The 20,846-nt window shown below is 35.2% G+C and overlaps 2 protein-coding genes across 2 annotated transcripts in view; one reads left to right on the forward strand and one right to left on the reverse strand.

The window, feature by feature from the left end:
* Nucleotides 1-16,981, reverse strand: part of LOC128557687 (DNA-directed RNA polymerase II subunit RPB3-like) — a 37,769-nt gene extending 20,788 nt beyond the window's left edge. The window contains exons 1-2 of the mRNA XM_053545639.1: nt 16,856-16,981; nt 9,214-9,263 (exon numbers count right to left, since the gene is read on the reverse strand). Of these exons, the coding sequence (XP_053401614.1) occupies nt 9,214-9,263; nt 16,856-16,941 (136 nt within the window). The 5' untranslated portion in view covers nt 16,942-16,981. The remainder of the gene's footprint in view (nt 1-9,213; nt 9,264-16,855) is intronic.
* Nucleotides 16,982-17,211: 230 nt separating this feature from the next.
* The window catches only part of LOC128558017 (regulation of nuclear pre-mRNA domain-containing protein 1B-like), a 31,726-nt gene continuing 28,091 nt past the window's right edge, over nt 17,212-20,846 (forward strand). The window contains exon 1 of the mRNA XM_053546760.1: nt 17,212-17,367. Coding sequence (XP_053402735.1) covers nt 17,217-17,367 — 151 coding nt within the window. The 5' untranslated portion in view covers nt 17,212-17,216. The remainder of the gene's footprint in view (nt 17,368-20,846) is intronic.

Here is a 20,846-nt window from a genome sequence, read left to right on the forward strand (position 1 = left end):
CAACACCGATTCCAAAAACTTACCACGAATTTTCAACTCGATAGTAATTCTATACACAGTTTTAGTCATTTTCTTTTTCACACGTCTAACCGTAATGCGACGCTGTCGGCGCCGCTTTGCGGCGCCTTTAGCTCTGCTATCAACGCTGTCCAGATGTTGAAAAATCTGGCGTATCACATGTACGAGATTTGTTGTCTGTATATTATAATTGGACAACGATCAAATTCATGTGGGACTGTCAGAAAAATACCACACTTGATAAAAAGGAAAGAAACCAAAGAAATGGCAAAATGGAAGAGCAAAAGTGAGTATCAACTTGCTAAACATATTTTTTTTACTTTGAAGTCTTGGGGGTTGGAGAAGAAAAAATAACTAATACCATAATTTTCAGTAGTTCTGTTCAAAACAAAGTGCAATTTCAATGTAAAATGGCACATGTCCCTGCAAATGCTTGACAAAGAATGAAAGATACATGTAATAAAAGATTCAAACTACATGTAGTCAAAATAATTGGACAGTCAGATTAATGGTTGTTTAATATTTTTGACAGGCAATCTAATCCGAGTGGAGATATTGCTCATATGAAAAGATTATCTCAATATTTCCTAGAATCGTGTTTGACTAAAGTTCTAGCCAGGTACTGTAACTCAAAAGATAATTATTAGTGTTTCATCTAGCGCTATTTAGCCTGGCGCAGCGCCAGGCCCTTTTAAGCCCCGCCCACTTGCCCTAACTGCCGCCCGAAACTCTTGAAGTGCCCTTTTTTCACTCCGCCCACCCGTTAATTGCCGACATTAGCAGCCTTAATTAATCCGTTACACACGTCATGTATACTGTAGTATGCCCTTAGGCGTGTATCGAAAAGTCGGTCGATACGGTAGTAAATATCAGCTGACAAGTGTGGTGTGTATTGATCACAGAACGCGCTGTGTTAAACGTGTTTAAAGTGGAGCAATAATTATACCCGTTAATTGCCGACATTAGCAGCCTTAATTAATCCGTTACACACGTCATGTATACTGTAGTATGCCCTTAGGCGTGTATCGAAAAGTCGGTCGATACGGTAGTAAATATCAGCTGACAAGTGTGGTGTGTATTGATCACAGAACGCGCTGTGTTAAACGTGTTTAAAGTGGAGCAATAATTATACATAAGTAGCGGCGAGTTGAATATTTGTTGTGTATGATAAACGTTTTGTTTTCACGAGTGAGTGAATCAATTACATTATGAAATGGATTAATTAATGTGAATGATAAAGGATTAAAGACGTTTTACGGTTTACGATATTAATTAATTATTGTGTTAGAAAACTTGTTATTCGCAAAGAAGATTTGAAAATAACTGATGACGTAATTAATGCGGCGTGGATCTAAAACGTAATTGGAATCAATTTACAGGTAATTATATGTAATATTTCTAGCACTGAACGCATAATTATTAGCACAGAAATTGTTATTCGTTTCCAAAATTTTGACGAAAACGCATCGTAAATTAAGGCAAGATGCCGTCTGAAAAACGGAAACTAATACAACTCCAAAATGAGAGAGCTAAAATAGCTAAAACAAATCAATCTCTTACTTCATTCTTCTGTGTTGCACAAAGGTAAATATTTAATAGAATTTTTCTATTTATGAGTTTGATTCACGATCGCGATGAATTCCAAGTGGACTGCAAATTGGAATGCACGGATTTTTCTTCTACACTAGGTCAGACAGATTCGCAGTAAAACATAATATAGATCTAAAGTTTTGTTTGACAATGTTTTATGATTTTTTTTCCGACACAATGGAAGTGTTCTACAGAATGATGAAGGTTGTTGTAAAACACTGCTCCCAGTTTTATACATGAAAGAAATACTTTTTTAAATGAAATGAAAGGACTTCGGACACTATCATATGCTTCTAGCCTACATTTTGAATGCAAAATTCTCATTAAGTATTTAAACAATACACAAATTGTTTCGAGTCGATGATAAACCAATGTGTTAGTTAATTTATTACAGCAGAAACTGGTTTGTATCTGTTCCTATCAAGATGTTTTTCTTATTTTATACAGGCCAGGGTGTATTTTCTTGAAAAAATAAAATGTTTAATTTCCGTAAAAATACAATGTCGTCACTTTACGGAAGTTTTAAATATATGAATTCCAGTCGAAAAAGGTGACAAAATCTGTTTATTTAAGGAAAAAATAACATTTTGAGATTAAAATCCTATAAATAAATAAAAAAGGGAACGATATTTTTGCAAATAGCCTGTACTTGATTTATCTATACACTGTTCGTAATGTAAAGTTATTGATGCATTACATGTGTGAATAGATATACATGTATAAGTGACCGGTCAGTTTTATTACAGTGGTTAAGGTATTTAAGTACATGTACATGTCTGTATAGCTCTGTTATAAGTGATGGCAGATATTTGTGTGCTGTATAACATTAATACACTAAGAAAAGGCAGTCATCTTATCTAGGCCGTAGGGTGGGTTCTTGCTTGGGATAAATACCAGTGGCACAGGTAATATTTGAGCCGCGCCATGAGAAAACCAACATAGTGAAATTGCGACCAGCATGGATCAAGACCAGTCTGCGCATCTGCGCAGTCTAGTCAGGATCCATGCTGTTCGCTAAAGGTTTGTCTAATTCCAATAGGCTTTGAAAGCGAACAGCATGGATCCTGACCAGATGCGCAGGCTGGTCTGGATCCATGTTGGTCGCAAAGCCACTATGTTGGTTTTCTTATGGCACGGCTCATTTGGCTTAAACATGTAGTAAAAATGTATCCGAAATGACAGTTCTTTGTGGGGCTGTACAGGAAGCTGTATCGGAAAAAGTTAAATCGGTATAAGTCTGACAACAACCCATTTAAAGATAATGTTGTGTAATCAGGGCTAAAGTTGTGGGCAAAACACATTCGAAATGTGTCATTTGTAGGGCTAAAGTAGAAGCAGGTCGCTGCACAAAAATTCAACCTGAAACTCGGCTGGACCTTTTAGTTCGTTTTCCCGTATTTGTATATGCCATCTGCATGGAAAGTGACTTTCATGGCATCACACTGAATGTGAAACCGCCACTGATATGACCAGCCAAGAAGCTATTGTTCTTGACCTATGCATCACAGGCATATCAATGCCAAACGTTATTTCTGTCGGATAGGCTATAGTCAGGATCAGATTAACTACTGTGCACATATTGCCTCTTTTTTGTGGTGTTTAGGCCTAGTCATTCGCAAAGAACAATCTTCAATTCAGTTTTCACAGAAGGAAGAGCATGAAGTAATGAATGCGTGTGACATTTAGTATGTGTCTAAAAGAAATAAATATAAACGCACAGAAGAAGATGAAAACATAAAGAAATGAAAAATATATAAAAAATACAAAAAATAATAAAAACAAAATGGAAAACAAATTACATCCTCATCGCTAGTGGCGTGCGCGTCACGAGGAGGGCATGCAGAAAATTACCTGATGTGTTGCTAGTATTTTACAGCAAACATTTGCCAATCTACTGCAACAAACAACCAGGATAAGCCAATGAAAATTTAACCCAAAAAATAATAATGAATTCACTGTATTTGCTTCTCTCACTACTATACATGTATAACATGCCTATGTGTACCCTTTCAAACATTTGTATAGTATTTGAGTTACATACAGATGTAAAATATATGACTATCAAATTATTAAAAATGAATATAAAAAGTATTGGTTACTTTACATTTGGGAACACCCTGTAGTTATATTTTTTGTTTAAAAGTACTGTTCCACCCCTTGCATCAACACAATAGTCACAGAACATGTGTATAATTAATATCTACATATGCTGGCCAAATTTGGTTTTGATGCATGTGGGGGAACAATGTTGAATAAGGCAAAATAGCTTTTATATGTATATAACAGGGTAAGTAATTCTATTTAGAGCAAAACTCATCGTTTAATGAAAAAATATTGAAAATTTGACTTTAAGAAATAATCTCAAATATGTATTTTCATGGTATATGTAATTAAATACTTATTTCTTAGTGGTTTATTTTTCACTCTTGGAGTAGGCAAATTCATATAGAAAGTGTCCGAAGTCCTTTATTTGCTTGTTGATTTAATTTTTACTTTTCATTTTCAGCACCAATACAGGCACAGAGGTTGCAACAGAAACTACTGTTACGGAAACGTCAGTACCACAGAACAGGAAAATCCTGAAACCCCACAAGACTGGTATTGATAAAGCCAAGCACAAAGTAGGGTTTGACCGTAGCTGGACTCGGGAGCGTCCCTGGTTATTACACAAAGTTGACACTGACAATGAAGGAAATAAAGTGGAAGTTATGTTATGTGAGTTGTGTAGTAAACATAAGACTCAAGGGAGAAATGGGAATTCTGTTTGGATCACGACTGGTTGTAAAAGTCTGCGCCTTGACAGAGTAACGGACCACGAGAGGTCAGATCAGCACAAGGATGCGGTGAAACTAGAAACTGAAGATCAAATGACAATTGAGAATTCATTCAATGAAAAACTCCACTAAGTGACAAGGAATTTGAAGCTGTCGTGTGTGCGTCAAAAGTGGTACATTTCTTAGTGAAACATAACATTCCGCACACAACTGTGTATGAGGACTTCATTGACTTCGCTATTAATGAACTGAAAAGTCCGGTACTAGCCAACCTTTCCAAAGGCAAAAATGCCACGTACAAAAGTCGTGCCACAGCAGAGGAACTGCTAACAGCTATGTCCGATGACATTCAAGAGACTGTGAAACAGAATATCAAACAAAGTCACGCGTACTCCGTCCTCACTGATGAGGCGACTGATGTATCTAACAAGAAACATCTTGCGTTTTGTGTACAGTATGCAAACTCAGACAGTGGAGAAATTAATGTAGATTTCGTAAAAGACATTCAGGTTGATGATGGCAAAGCTGAAACAATATTTAAAGCAACTGAAACATTAGTACAGAACGAACTTGGAATGGACAATTTTGTTGCGTTTGGGAGTGATGGCTGTAATACAATGATTGGTAAGAAAACTGGAGTAGCCACACGTCTTAAGGAAATAAAACCAGAGGTTGTTACAGTCCACTGCCACAATCACAGACTTGCTTTAGCTGCAAAGGACAGCTTTGAATCTATCAAACAGTTTAGGGATACAGACGATGTGTTATCAGGTATTCACAAATACTACAAATCCTCCAGCAACAGAACCAGATCCCTGGAGAAACTACAAGTGTACTTGAAGACTGTGATCAGAAACATATCAAGCAAGTTGCTCACACACGCTGGTTGTCACACCATGACGCAGTGACATCTCTCAGAGATACTTACGGGGCGGTGATCATGGACCTTGAGGACGCTGTTGAATCGGGAAAAGATAAAGTGCGAATAGGATCAGGCCCCTCAGCCAGTGGACTTGGAAAGAAACTGAAAACCTACCAGAGTGTACATATCATTCATTTCTTGTGTGACGCTCTTAGACCCCTGACTCAGTTGGCCCTGACATTTGAGTCTAACAATGTTGACTTGTCAGTTATCAAACCAAAGATGGATGCCACCATTTCTGCCCTAAACAAACTTAAGAGTGTGGATGGAGTAAGCATGAAAAAGAGCAGCAAACTTCTACAAGAATTCGAAATCACACCAACAGAAGATGAGATTAACCGTGTGAAACATGCTGAGTGCCTATTTGTTGACAACCTTGTTGCAAATATTGAATCCCGGTTAGAGAACAGTGATGTTATTGATAGTATGTCTGTGTTTGCTATGAAAGACACTGGTGCTCTGGCTGGCAATGATGAAATTGAAATGCTAGCAGACCACTTCAGTTTTGACATTGATCAGTCGCTGTATGAATGGGACCAAGTGAAAGAAACTGTGAAGGACCTTGACTCACAATTTATCAATACCCCTTCGTCCCTGACTAAGACACTAACTAAAATCGCTCCAACCACCGGCAATGTATGTCCAATTATCACAAAGTTGTGTGCAACTGCTGCTGTACTTCCAGTCAGTACAGCTGAGGTAGAACGTGTGTTCTCAAGTGTTAAGAGAATTGTAACTGACTTACGTAACCGCCTAAAAGTTGAAAACACAAATCATATTTTGCATGTGCACAAAAATGACAAATACTTGAACTTTGCAAGTGCTGTTAAAAGATGGACCAAAACCAAAAATCGTAGAATAAATATACATTGTTAATGTAATTGAGCTGTGATATAGCTTCAAACAGATATTTATAAGTTGAGTGTGAGTCCTTGGACCATAAGTCCTTGCGACGTTTGACCTGTCGTCAACACACATTTAAAATATTTGAAATCAGATGCCTGTACACTGTTTTGTACACTAAGTGTGAGTCCTTGGACCTTAAGTCCTTGCGACGTTTGACCTGTCGTCAACACATATGTAAAATATTTGAAATGAGATGCTTTTAATGTACACTGTTTTGCATACTAAGTGTGAGTCCTTGGACCTTGAGTCCTTGCGACGTTTGACCTGTCGTCAACACATATTTAAAATATTTGAAATGCATGTACACTGTTTTTCACATTCTTTTGTGTATATATCTATTTATATCATTAGTATCAAAAAATTAGAGAAAAGCCAATTATGTGTAAGGTTGTACATAATAAAAGTGTTCTAAACTGTTGATTTGTTTTTAATGATCATTACAGTAAACTAGAAAAGTACTGGTAATTTCCAGGAAGCTATGGTAGTTGGTAAGTACTGGTACTAAATTGCCAGGAAATATGTTTAATCATTACAATGGTAGTGAACTGTGTAGACTACCACTGGAACAAATGTCATGACTTGTGATGGAACTTGTTGTCAGAGATCAGTTTGACATCTGCAATTTATCAAACATGAACCTCGCAGCAATATTCTCATGAGTCCTGTTCACTTGAAGTATACCGATAAAGTCTGTAAGAAGACCCTTTGAAAGTATGTTTTGGACAAACATTCAGACACTGTATGTCACATGTGCCTTTGACACTGAGGAACACATAATGACATATCCAGTAATAAATGTTTTTTCGGACTCATAACTTACTAACTTACTAAGTCCAAGTCCCATCTCAGTGAAGAGTCTTATAAATACCCGATACTGTTGTTTAAACATCAACCGATAAGGTTAACTTGTTATTGTGTACACATTTCAGCTGAACCAAAATTCTGATTGTTTTGACTTGTCGTACAATATAGGTGGCACTGACAATAGGCAAAATATAAAACAATATTAAAGCCACTGAAACTTAACCAAAGCCATTTAATTTTAAAGCCAGTTTATCAATTTGTAATTCTGGCTTTCTAGTATGACAATTGCTGTCTTTTAAGACTTTGTATCTAAGACCAGTTAATATGCATGTATGCAGGATGCAGACCTAAAGTAGTCATTGCATATCCCCATTCTAATAGCAGTTTTTATTCATGTTTATATTATAAACATTATGCAATGTTCTTATGATATGTCAACTGTGGTATCTGTATATTTTATTATGAAAAACCACAAGTATGTTTTTTCTATAAAATAGATACATACAAAAACACAAATAATACATATCTTTGGTGACTTTGAAAATTGCATTATTCATACAAGCTACACATAAAGAAAACAACAGTATACTGAGATGATGAGATATAAACCAGTTCAGAATAGTTCATTTGTGAGTGTGTATGCAATTTAAGCTTGCAAGCTTTTGTTTTCATGGGTGTACAAAAAATAAAAAAATTGTATCCTTTTGGACGTTTTATTTTTATTTATTTGGTCGACTGCTCAAAATTTGGATTTTTATTTTTATTTTTATTTGTCCCCACCGACCCAAACTTTTTGAAAAATCTCCCGTAAACCAGAAAATAAAAAAATGCTGGCCTAATTTAATAATAACAGAAGATATCACAGACTACAAATAATACTGCTATAAATATTATGAAAATGATTATACAAACTTTGCAAATTTTGTGACATGCATACCGCAGGATGACCCATTAAAGTTTTAAAATTTATTTCATAAGAACAATTCATATTACTCATTTAATATAGTGTTTAAACCATTAAAAAAATCTGATGTTTCTTTCTGTTTCATAGAATTTATCAGGTAAGATTTTGTTTCCTTTTTGAAAACACACATTTTTCTATTGTTTCTAATTTTATGTTGCAAACTGTTCCAGTCTAAAATTGCATTATAAAACAAGAGCTGTCACTAATGGTGACAAATGCAGCGCCTTGACCTTTGACCTGGTGACCCCAAAGGCAGTAGGGGTCGTGTACTCAATAAGTACTATCAGCATCTAAAGTTTGAAGGTCTTGGGTGCAGTGGTTCGCGAGTAAAGTGCCTTCATGCAAGAAGTTTACATTGGCCCCTGTGACCTTGACCTTTGACGTGGTGACCCCAAAGTCAGTAGGGGTTGTATACTCAATAAGTACTATCAGCATTTGAAGTTTGAAGGTCCTGGGTGCAGTGGTTCGCGAGTAAAGTGCCTTCATGCAGAAAGTTAACATTGGCCCCTGTGACCTTGACCTTTGACGTGGTGACCCCAAAGTCAATAGGGGTCGTGTACACAATAAGTACTATCAGCATGTGAAGTTTGAAGGTCCTGGGTGCAGTAGTTCGCGAGTAAAGTGCCTTCATGCAAAAAGTTAACGTTGTGACGAACGAACGAACAGTTGAAAACTAATATGCCTCCCTTCGGGGGCATAAAAAGGTAGAAGATGAGCAACCATCAGCTGTAGGTACATGGAAGTTACTAGCACTACTCCTAGTTCCATGAGTTTCTGTTCTCAAATTAAAATGCTTAGAACTCCAAGTATGCTGTCATAAGTGCTCTTATTGTACTATTTGCAGTAGCAGTACATGTACCTCAAAGTTTTTCTTGCTTTTCAGACACTAAATAACTAAATGTTCTCCAATTATTGAGCAGCACTGTGACATTGACCTTTCATATACCTAATTCCAAAACTTTAGGGTCATCTACAGACCACAGGCAATCATCCTACGACGTTTGACCAAGCATTTTCTAATTATTGATCAGAAACCAAATCGAAGGCTCAGAGCGAAACTAGTCTATCTGCTTCTATTTCTATATATACTTAGAATAGTGTCGCTCTGAGTCCTCGAAATGGTCTACATACAGAAAAATAATGTGCAAAACAATGTGCCTCCTCTTTTTACAGAGGGTGGGGAGTGGGGCATAAAAATAAGTCTTTTAATGAAACATGCTGTATATAATACAAACCCATGGTTGGAACTTCTGCAATGCATACTCGTCTCAATGCATTTGCCACACTGGAAATATAAAAAAAAATATAACATTTTCATATTTCCTATTGCATATTTTTGTCAACATCAAACTGTTCAAACATTTACATTTTTTTTTCATGTTGCCTTTGTAAATCATTTGTAGTATGACTGAGTAACTCTTTTTCTTCTACAGGCAGTGTTGTTTATAGACTTTTCCTCAAGGATTTTTTTTAAATCATGCAATTTGCCCCTAAAATTAACTTTATAAATTATATCAGGATTTTTTATTCCTCTTTGCCCAGATATTGATCCAGTAACAAGAGGCCCAAAAGGGCCTAAGTCGTATATGTATAATTGGTTGCCCTGTTCTGCATTGTCAATATCTGTGCATGTCAGCCGGGTGCAACGGGCAATATCAAACGGAAAGTTGAAGTGGCCAGTGCAATGAAATGAAAATAAGGAAGAGATTTGCTGATATTAGTCCTTGACAGGTAACAATATATATGGATGGAAAGATTTTTCAGGGCTGAAACGATGGACACCAATAGCATGTGTGTTTGTGTCAGATTAAGCTAAATAAAATTGTCCAGAACAAGGTCATTGCATGTAAACAATGAGGAAAAATTTGTAATCTTTCAGTATATTTAGGCCCGATAGTATATTAGGGTATTTTTAAAATGGCTAGAAAATTTGTTCATGTTCGTCACATGTTTGTGTGATGGTAATATGCAGAAAATTGTTGACCAAATTACCAATACTAATATAAGCTTGTCAAAGCCCCAAGTGTCTGTGAGTGTGAGCCCTGGACTTCTATCGACAACACCACGGAAGTACATTTTTTACCAAATTACTGCTATATAACCAGGTCTAGGAACGTGGTATATTTACAGATTATCTGTAAATTTACAGATAATCTATAAATTTACAGATTTCTCAGCCTATAAATTTACAGATCAAGTGTTTGAAAACTGCTAAAATTATATTTAGACTCAAAATCGCAGCTTGAAATTAATTGATTTACCAATTAATTTCAAGATGTAGTTTGGAGAATAACAGGGGTGTAAAATTCTTTTTCACACCACTCGCCCTGCAGGACTAGTAGCTAGTAAAATCTATTCGCCCTTAGTGGACAGTCACTCGCCCTAATAATTGGCATTTTTGATACTGTCACGTTTTATGGAAGGAGTATTATGTACAAAAAGCAAATTTCAAACATAACACAATTATTACCTCGTACACTACGTTTCCTTTTTGATTATTCATTTTCGTTACTCTTAAATTTCCTTTTCACACCAGACATTTTTCTTTCACTAATTTTGTCATCTCCACCATCAAGTTGCTCTCCATAATAACTACATCGATAGTAAAAATAGTCACAGTCTAACCCCTACCTTAGTTTCCCAAAGTGTCGGGAAAGTATTAAACATCAGTTACTTTCATTTTCTCAAGACTTATTTCCCGAAAAATAATCATTAGTATCTATTTTGAAAAGTGTCCTAAAATATGGACACAATAGTATCGATTTTTACCCAATTCTTCAGTATGTATTTTGAAAAGTGTCCTAAAATATGGACACAATAATCACCTACCCGTCTTGAAAACGAAAAAAAAAAGTTGACGATCATCGGTAATTATTCTGTTGATAAACTAAGTAATTGGCCTGTTTTCATCATCAATTAACATCCTCCCAAAGAGCTAAAAGAGGTGTGTCGGTATCATGACATCTGAAGTGGAGATCAAAGCGGTGTTGTTGCACGAGATTGTCATGGCATTACGTCATATTACAGTTTTCGCGCCATGTGACCTATTTGTCCCCAAGGAATTTACATTATCGTTTGAGAAGAATATTTTATATAAAAAAATACATGTACAAAGATTCATTTAAAACTTATTTAAAACCGCAACAACATCATTTTGTTTTATTTTAAAGCCACATTTCTATTTACGTCCACGAGGTCACGTACCCTATTCCGCCGCACTAACAGAAACCTTTTTACCAAAAAAATCGTTTTACTCAATGTATTTAAATTACTGCCGCTTTTTCATTATTTAAGATTTTTTAATTCTGTTTTTTGTTCTTTCTGGTCAAAAGTCCGAATTTTATGCCCATAGTATGTATCAGTTATTTTCTCTTAGAAAGAAACCAGTAATTAAGATCGCGCTGTTTGAAATTTAACAGATGATTATATGAAAATTCGACCGTTTTCATACAAATATGCTTACATTTCCGTCGATATTTTATTGAAATCTTAGTAGAATTCAAATTGTATTACTTCTCAAGCGATGTTGAAAAACTGAAGCGATAATTTAAAAAAATGAATGCACTACGCGCGTTTTTTGTGTACATGTCGATAAACAAAAGTAACGGAGATGTAAATTTGATATTACGATAGGTCGCACGTGCTCTCAGAATGGAAAATTACCGGCATGAAGTTTTGATATCTTTACGATTCGCGGGTAAATTCCAGTCAATCAAAGTAGCAACTCAACTATCTCTTAACATTTTTCAAGATTCATTAAAGCTACGACGTAAAAACCACTCGCCCGATCGGTCGAGTATACAGCGAGATCCACTCGTCCTATCCAGAGTTTAACTCGCCAATGCGAGCGGGCGAGTGGAATTTTACACCCCTGAATAAATGTAATTTTATCGAATTAGGGACAACACAGCCCATGGGACAACCTGGACCGGACAACCCGGGCCATATTAGGGACAACCTGGACCACGTTTAGGAGTCCCAGACCATGTTTCTGAAAGTTCTAGGAAACTATTTACTAACCAGTCAAGTCATAGATGAACAATATTCATTGTCAATAAACTTCAGTTACCGACAAATGTTATGCACGAACTGGACTATATCGCGGACGACCTATGTAGACCATCATTCAATATGTATTTATATTTATATAAGTTTTAGAATCCTTTTATTGTAATCTTATTTTTTAATGTGTGGATTTAATAACTACATTTAATTGCTAAAATCCAATTATATTGGTTTTTTATATATAGTTCAATCATGGAACAACAACAATAAATTTCATTAGAAAATTACATTATGCCTTTAGCTAATTTTAAAGAAAACACATAAATTTACAAAAAGCATATCATCCATCTCCTCAGTAAACTACATGTCCTAATTATCTCATTATATTTCTTGGTTTTTTTTTTTTTTTTTTTTGGTTGGATTTAACGTCGCACCGACACATGATAGGTCATATGGCGACTTTCCAGCTTTAATGGTGGAGGAAGACCCCAGGTGCCCCTCCGTGCATTTTTTCATCACGAGCGGGTACCTGGGTAGAACCACCGACCTTCCGTAAGCCAGCTGGATGGCTTCCTCACATGAAGAATTCAACGCCCCGAGTGAGGCTCGAACCCACATCGATGAGGGGCAAGTGATTTGAAGTCAGCGACCTTAACCACTCGGCCACGGAGGCCCCTTATATTTCTTGGGAATAACAGGAGAATATAATCATTAACAAGTACAATATAAAGTAGATATTGAAACATAGTACAGGTTGTCCAAAACCTTGGTCCGGGTCGTCCATGATATGGTCCGGGTCGTCCATAACATCAAACTAGAACTAAGTCTTACTAAAAATGAGCATTATTCATCTTCGGCTGTACTAGTTATTCTAAGACATCAAGGAACATTATTTGGCAAAACATAGTGGTATAGATCATTCAGAGACATGGTGCAGGTTGTTCTGAAATGTGGTCCGGGCTGTCCAGAGTATGGTCCGAAATCCGAATTGTCTGGTCCGGGTTGTCCCACTGACCATATCAACATTAAGGATAAATCCTGTTTTCCGGTATTTCCGTAAATAGGGTCAGGGGGGCTGGCAAGATTAACCGATATAAAGATATTAGCGATTAGTTTTGCCAGAAGATAAGGATTTAGGAAAGTTCTTACTTTCTCAAAATGGAATAACTATTCTACGACCTTGGCAACATTTTTTTTTCAAAAATAATCTGTTTACCTTGAAAAATGCGAATAATTTCACACCTTCGGTATCGAGCCACGGAAGCGGCAGTGTAGAATAAAAGATAAAATTTCAAAAATAAAGTAAACTTTGAGGATATTTTTGCTACATCTTAATTACAACAATGTTTAATGATAATCTGCAATACTTTCAATTTTCTTTGTTTAAAACTTGATAAAAAGAGAATCAAAACACTACCGCCATGTAGCGTAATGGCCGATACCCCACTCACCGCAAAACCGGGAACGGGCGTTTATTGGTGGTTAATTGATCAGGTCGGCATGACGTCACATCCGGAGCAATCGATTATGCAAATTACCTTGGAGGTGAAAGCAGGACCCTGCAATTCGTAGCGAATTAATTAGCGGTGTGGGTTGTGATGTTTTTATTTTCAAATAAAACAAATCAAGAGTCATTTTTTTTTATTATCTGCAGTCCTTACGCTAAGGTACAATCTATATATTTTTAAAAAAAAAAATAGGGTTTTTGTAATAACTGATTTTGTGGGCTTTTAAAACGGTCTGGAAAAAAGTGACAGATTATGTATTTGTCAGCTCTTCGGCGCTACGGATTAGTTATAATTGAAACAAGTTCCCAAGCTTATTCAACATCTTCTCAGTTAGCATATATACATATTAAAGTAAACTAAATAGCTCTATCTGTGAACATATTTTTATTCAACTTCTTTGCTTAAAATCGTAGCAGTTGTTCCTTTCAGAGAATCTTTTAAGTGTCTTGAAAAAGATTTTTTTTCAAGTAATCAAGAAAGAACAAATCAAATAAATTATTAAATTAATTTTCTGATTTTTTTGTGTCTTTTTAATATAAGCGGATTTTCTTAATGTTTTAATGCTCTGAAATAATTATGTTGCTGCCATTTTCTGAAATGTACTTTATGCGATATATTTTATTTAGTTTTAATATGTAAAATGCTATAATGTCAAAGTACATTAAGTATGTCATTTAATAAAAGTTAGAAAATTTATACTTTATTCTCTATATAATCTTATTTCAGTCTTTTTTTTTTTTAAGGAATGTCCTTCCAGTAAAAAATTAGTTTGGTGAATTGATTTTAAAATTTCAAATGAATTATATGCTCGGGCATGTGTATTAATTAAGGTTTTTTATATAGTAGCTCTATTAATCCTTTTGTCAACTGACACGCAAATAACAATAATCATAAGACCCTGAAGGCATACATCAAACAGATAAGACAGGAAATTACCATAAGGCCCCGAAGGGGTACATTAGAGGGATAAAACAAACAGGAAATCACTCTATTAATTAGTGATAGCAAAGAGGTATAAAATACACAGAATGGCAACTGGCTGTAATCTCGTGTCAGAGCGTGATTCGGCGTTATCTTACTAAAAACAAACATCGGCGAGCATGGAGTTACAATTTGTACCTTTAAAACTACATTTAAAATACATGTTAGCTTCTAAAACAAAATTAGTTTAATTTGAAATGGTCTTAAGACACGAAGTACATGGGTTTTTTTGCCATCGAAAGAAGCGTGGTCATACGGTGATAATTATTTTACTGATGAATAATTGCTTTCGCATACAAAATGGCGCGTGGAGAAAGCGCCACTTCCAGTAAACGAGATCTCGTTTTTTTGTCACGGGAGGTTGGTGAGATTTGCTCTATATGCCTTTCAAGTTGCCAATCTATTTATTTTTATAACTCTTTGGTGATAGTCATTATAATAGGAACTGGTCAAAACTGGTTTTCATTAATATACCACATACTGATTGGTTTCCATAGTGATTTATGACTTATGACTGGAATGAATGCTTTAATTTTGTGGTATGTGGAAGAAGTCAAAATTTTGTGACAGTCTAACAATTAACAAAAAAATATGGAAATTGAAATCTATAAGATATGACTAAAATTATTCTAGACAAAACGTGCAAATTATCGTTCTCAGTTTTAAAAAACTGACAATTAATCAGAGATCAGTATTTTCGTAAATAGAAGTCATCAAAAGAAACTATATAGCATGCAGTTATTATATATCATTTTATCTCCACGTGTACAACACAGTAGCTCTAGATGTCATAATTTACATTTAAAACAACTGTAACATATAAAAAATCCCTTTGTGTTATAAATGCAGATAAAGATCTTCTATTGTGATCCAGATATGCTTCGAGGGAGAAAAAATCCCTTCTCCAGTATTTACGCATAATGTACTAGTAAGCTTTAAATTATGACACCTCTCATTAAATCTCACACAAATCAGAATTTTAGGTAAGAGGTGCTGATTTGATTAAATTTGGCGTGACAGAATCACTTTTGCCACTGCAGAACGTATATCTGGCTTTCAGAAGTATTTTAATGGCAGGCTACAAAATAGAACGAGAAAAGTGAAACGAATGAAGAAACCTAATTAGATCAGCTAGATTTTCTGTTAAGACCTCCGATTTTTTAAATTATAATTTTCATCTAGTCCGTCACAAATATGAGACCTAATGCAGCTTACACAGATCAATGATGGATAAATGATGAATATCACGTCTGAAACCTAAAAAAGGAAAGATTTCTTTCTCGGGAGTGATAATCTAGAACATCATGCTACATTATAAATTCACTGAATTATTAATATTGCCAAAAATTTTATTTTAAACAAAGAAGCACTAGTGAAACAAGAAACGCTTTTCAATTACAATTTAGCATTTGCTGTCACCTCCGCTTGTTGCTACACAACGCGATACGCTGAAGTGCCCGGATATCCAACTTGATCAATACCGGAAAGGCAGTGGCTACGATTACGGTACCGTAATCCTAGCCTCCGGTTCTAGGATTACGGAAGTTCCGTATTCCTAGACAACCCTATGAGGATAGGCTAGGATTACAGAAGTATTTTAAGAGGCATAAAGTATATGTTAGGACACGCATAAATGATGTTGTAACTTACTTATTTCACTTAATTTTTCATGCCTGCCTTATTATTTCGCGTTTTCTATCCGCCATTTTGGGTTAGTAAAATCTTAATGGCGGCGCGCGGAAATATATTAGAAATAGGAGTGTCAAAGTTAGATTAAAAAAAAAATTCTATACTTTGAATTTTATGATTTATAACCATATTGTATGTTATTAAAGACCATTTGTGTTGACTTGATGAAAAAAATGCAGGTATGTACGAAACATAGATAATTCTATAATATTTCCGCGCACCGCCATTAAGATTATACTAACCCAAAACGGCCGATCGATAGCACGAAATATTAAGTGAAATTGAGTGAAATGAGTAAGTTTACAATGTCATTTATGCATGCCCTAACATAAATTTGATGTCTCTTAAATACTTCAGTAATCCTAGCCTATTCCCATATGGTTGTCTTGGTATACGGAACTCCCGTAATCCTAGAACCGGAGGCTAGGATTACGGTACCATAATCGTAGCCACTGCCTACCGGAAAACGGGATTTTATCCATAACGTCGCTATCGAGAATGGTCCAGGTTGTCCCAGCACCATTTCAGTTTTCATACATACAATGTATAAATTTATAAATTGAAAAATCTGTAAATTGATAGATTGTCTGTAAATTTACCACTTTCCTAGACCGGATTCTGGTATCGCTTCTCGCGAAAACAGGATAAAATCAAGTTTTGTGTACGTGTCACTGCACGTTATATTGATAAGTACCTCAGATCGGTATCTTCGAGGATAAATTTTATATTCTCGTCCGAAACTTGTGTGATTTGAACAGTAGGTTGGTTTGCATATGGCATTTTGTTATAAAATTGATGTTTGATGCAATCCAAAAATAACTTCCGGTTTGAACTGAGGGAGAAGTCAATAAATATAAGAGCAGCTTAATTAATTTTAAGGTGTCTATAGTTCTTCAAAATTGAGTAAGAGGTCTCTCAATTTTAGTTTTTCGAACTGTTCTTTCGGTACATATATACTGATAGTACTTATTCACTGGGGACATATAATATTTTAAACCGGAACTTCCGCTTGGGACAAGTCATTACACATTGCACAGATTAAAACGAAAACAAACATGTCTTCGTTTTCGGACAGCAATCTCGCTAAGAAATTAAACGAATTAAATGGCACACAGCAAAGTATACAGACGCTATCTCTGTGGCTGATCCATCACAGAAAGCATTCCAAAACGATTGTACAAGTTTGGCTTCGAGAACTGAAGAAAGGTAAAACAAATTTTTATCAAGTTTTTGAACAGCTGGTACTGTATAGGAAGGGAAATAACTAAGGTAAATATAAGCATATGGCATGGTAAAAAGTTGAAAATTAATTCAGTTAATGGATTTATTTTATCCAATTGTGTTCTTCTCGAGACTATAATTTATGATTTTCTGGTGCATTAGTTTTCCGCTATGACTAGATACCGGAAAGGGCCCTTTCCGCAAAGGCAGTGGCTAGAGAACCGGAATCGGTTCCCTAGACTCCAGACTTATTCGTCCGGAACCGGTTCTCTAGCCAAAGTACTGGGCATAGGCTAGGGAACCGGAATTTTTTTTCTATGTATATAGCTGCCGAAATTCACATTGTTTCTTTTGAAAAATATCATGCATGTTATTATCTTAACTTATTTAACCATTTCAGCAAGCAGTGCCCTTGCATTTATCTGTATTTACCTGCGTCTTCAAAAGCGCACTCGCCACATACTGTCCGCCATATTGGATTGATATAAACTAGTCCGAATGATAGCGGAAATCGTTGTCGGCATCAGAGCAAGTCGAAATAAAGCGTTGATTGTGACAGGACATCCCATTCTGAACGTGCTGAAAATAAATATTTCTTTTGTAGTTTGGTTTTTATTGATGATGATGATGATGATGATGGTAATGATGATGATGATGAGTAAACTTTGATTATGTTGTTATTAAACGCAGGTAAATGCAGATAAAGGCAAGGGTATTGCTTGCTGAAATGGTTAAATTAGTTAAGATAATAACATGCATGATATTAATTATAAGAAACAATGTGAATTTCGGCAGCTATATGCATAGAAAAAAATTCCGGTTCCCTAGCCTATGCCCAGTACTTTGGCTAGAGAACCGGTTCCGGACGAATAAGTCTGGAGTCTAGGGAACCGATTCCGGTTCTCTAGCCACTGCCTTCCGCAAAAAGGGCTTAACATGATCGGAAAGGGCCTGCCATATGTTTATTATTGGAAGTTATTTAATTATTTCTTCATATTTCATTATGACATAATAAAAGAAAATAAATTATGAAAAAAAGTTTTCATTTTGTTTTATTTTTAAATGAATTATAGACAAAATACGAGTCATGGCATAAACCGCGCTGATCGGAAAGGACATAACATGAAGGGAAAGGGCCTGTCATATGTTTATTATTTGAAATTATTTAAATATTTCTTCATATTTCATTTAACAAATGAAATAGAAAATAAATTAAGAAAAAAATATCATCAATTTTCGATTTTTAAATGAATTATAGACAAAATACGGGTCATTGCATAAACCGCGCTGATCGGAAAGGGCTTCAATGGAAAGGGCCTTTCACATGTTTAATATTGAAAATTATTTAATTGTTTCTTCATATTTCATTTAACAAATAAAAAGGAAAATAAATTATGAATAAAAAATAGCAATTTTCGATTTTTAAATGAATTATAGACAAAATACGAGTCATGGCATAAACCGCGCTGATCGGAAAGGACATAACATGATCGGAAAGGGCCTGTCACATGTTTATTATTTGAAATTATTTAATTATTTCTTCACATTTCATTTAACAAATAAAACAGAAAATAAATTCAGAAAAAAAATCAGTATTCGATTTTTAGCTCGACTATTCGAAGAATAGTCTAGCTATTCTACTCACCCTGGCGTCGGCGTCGGCGTCGGCGTCACACCTTGGTTAAGTTTTTGCATGCAAGTACATACAGCTATCATGTAAAGGCATATAGCTTTGAAACTTATTTATTCTTTTTCTAGGTCAATTACCAACCTCACTGGGTCAAGTTCCATAACTCTAACATGTATTTTGAGCAAATTATGCCCCCTTTTGGACTTAGAAAATTCTGGTTAAAGTTTTACATGCAAGTTACTATCTCCAAAACTAATGCAGATATTAAATTGAAACTTCACATGTGTCTTCGGGGTTATAAAACTAGTTGATAGCACCAAGTCCCATAACTCTGACCTTTATTTTGGCCAAATTATGCCCCCTTTTGGACTTAGAAAATTCTGGTTAAAGTTTTGCATGCAAGTACATACAGCTATTACTAAAAGGTATATAGATTTGAAACTTATTTTTTCTTTTTCTAGATCAATTACCTACCTCACTGGGTCAAGTCCCATAACTCTGACATGTATTTTGGCCAAATTATGCCCCCTTTTGGACTTAGAAAATTCTGGTTAAAGTTTTGCGTGCAAGTACATACAGCTGTTACTAAAAGGCATATAGATTTGAAACTTATTTTTTCTTTTTCTAGATCAATTACCTACCTCACTAGGTCAAGTCCCATAACTCTGACATGTATTTTGGGCAAATTATGCCCCCTTTTGGACTTAGAAAATCCTGGTTAAAGTTTTACATGCAAGTTACTATCTCCAAAACTACTACAGATATTAAATTGAAACTTCACATGTGTCTTCGTGGGTTATAAAACTAGTTGATAGAATCAAGTCCCATAACTCTGACATGTATTTTGGGCAAATTATGCCCCCTTTTGGACTTAGAAATCCTGGTTAAAGTTTTGCGTGCAAGTACATACAGCTATTACCAAAAGGCATATAGCTTTGAAACTTATTTATTCTTTTTCTAGGTCAATAACCAACCTCTCTGTTTCAAGTTCCATAACTCTTAACATGTATTTTGAGCAAATTATGCCCCCTTTTGGACTTAGAAAATTCTGGTTAAAGTTTTACATGCAAGTTACTATCCCAAAACTAATGCAGATATTGAATTGAAACTTAACATGTTTCTTTGGGGTTATAAAACTAGTTGATAGCATCAAGTCCCATAACTCTGATATGCATTTTGGTCAAATTATGTCCCCTTTCGAACTTAAAACTCTTTTGATATTTAACATTTTGGGTAATAATTTCCTGCTTCTGTGACAATATTTCGAATAGTCGAGCTTGGCTGTCTTACGGACAGCTCTTGTTAAATGAATTATACACAAAACACGTGGCAGTGCATGAACGGCGCTGATCGGAAAGGACAGTCCGTATGTTTATTACTGGAACTAATTGAATCATTTCTTCATGTTTAATTTGATAAATTAAGAAGAAAATAAATTATGAAAAATCAGTTTTCAAAAGAATTATATTATGTTTAATATATAATTACAAAAACGTTTACTGCGTTCATTGTCAAAGCACAATTAACATGATGTATGCGGCGTAACAAACACGTGCCTCTGATTAGTCCTGATAGAGTTTGATTGGATTATCACACCTATTGATTATATCAATTAATCAGTATATTTGTAAGCACACACAAGTGACATGCGACAAATAATGTCTAACAATTTCTTTATACTGGACAGATAATCGCCTTGAATGAAGCATCATTTACTCAATGGCAGATTATTTTAACAACGAAAAGCCGTAAAAACATCCTTAACCTTCTTTAATTATTTTGATTGACACGTATAGCAATCAGTGTTTACTCAACTTGTTGATTGACAGGTGAC

This window comes from Mercenaria mercenaria, chromosome 6 (assembly GCF_021730395.1).
Source record: "Mercenaria mercenaria strain notata chromosome 6, MADL_Memer_1, whole genome shotgun sequence".
Taxonomy (NCBI): Eukaryota; Metazoa; Mollusca; class Bivalvia; order Venerida; family Veneridae; genus Mercenaria; species Mercenaria mercenaria.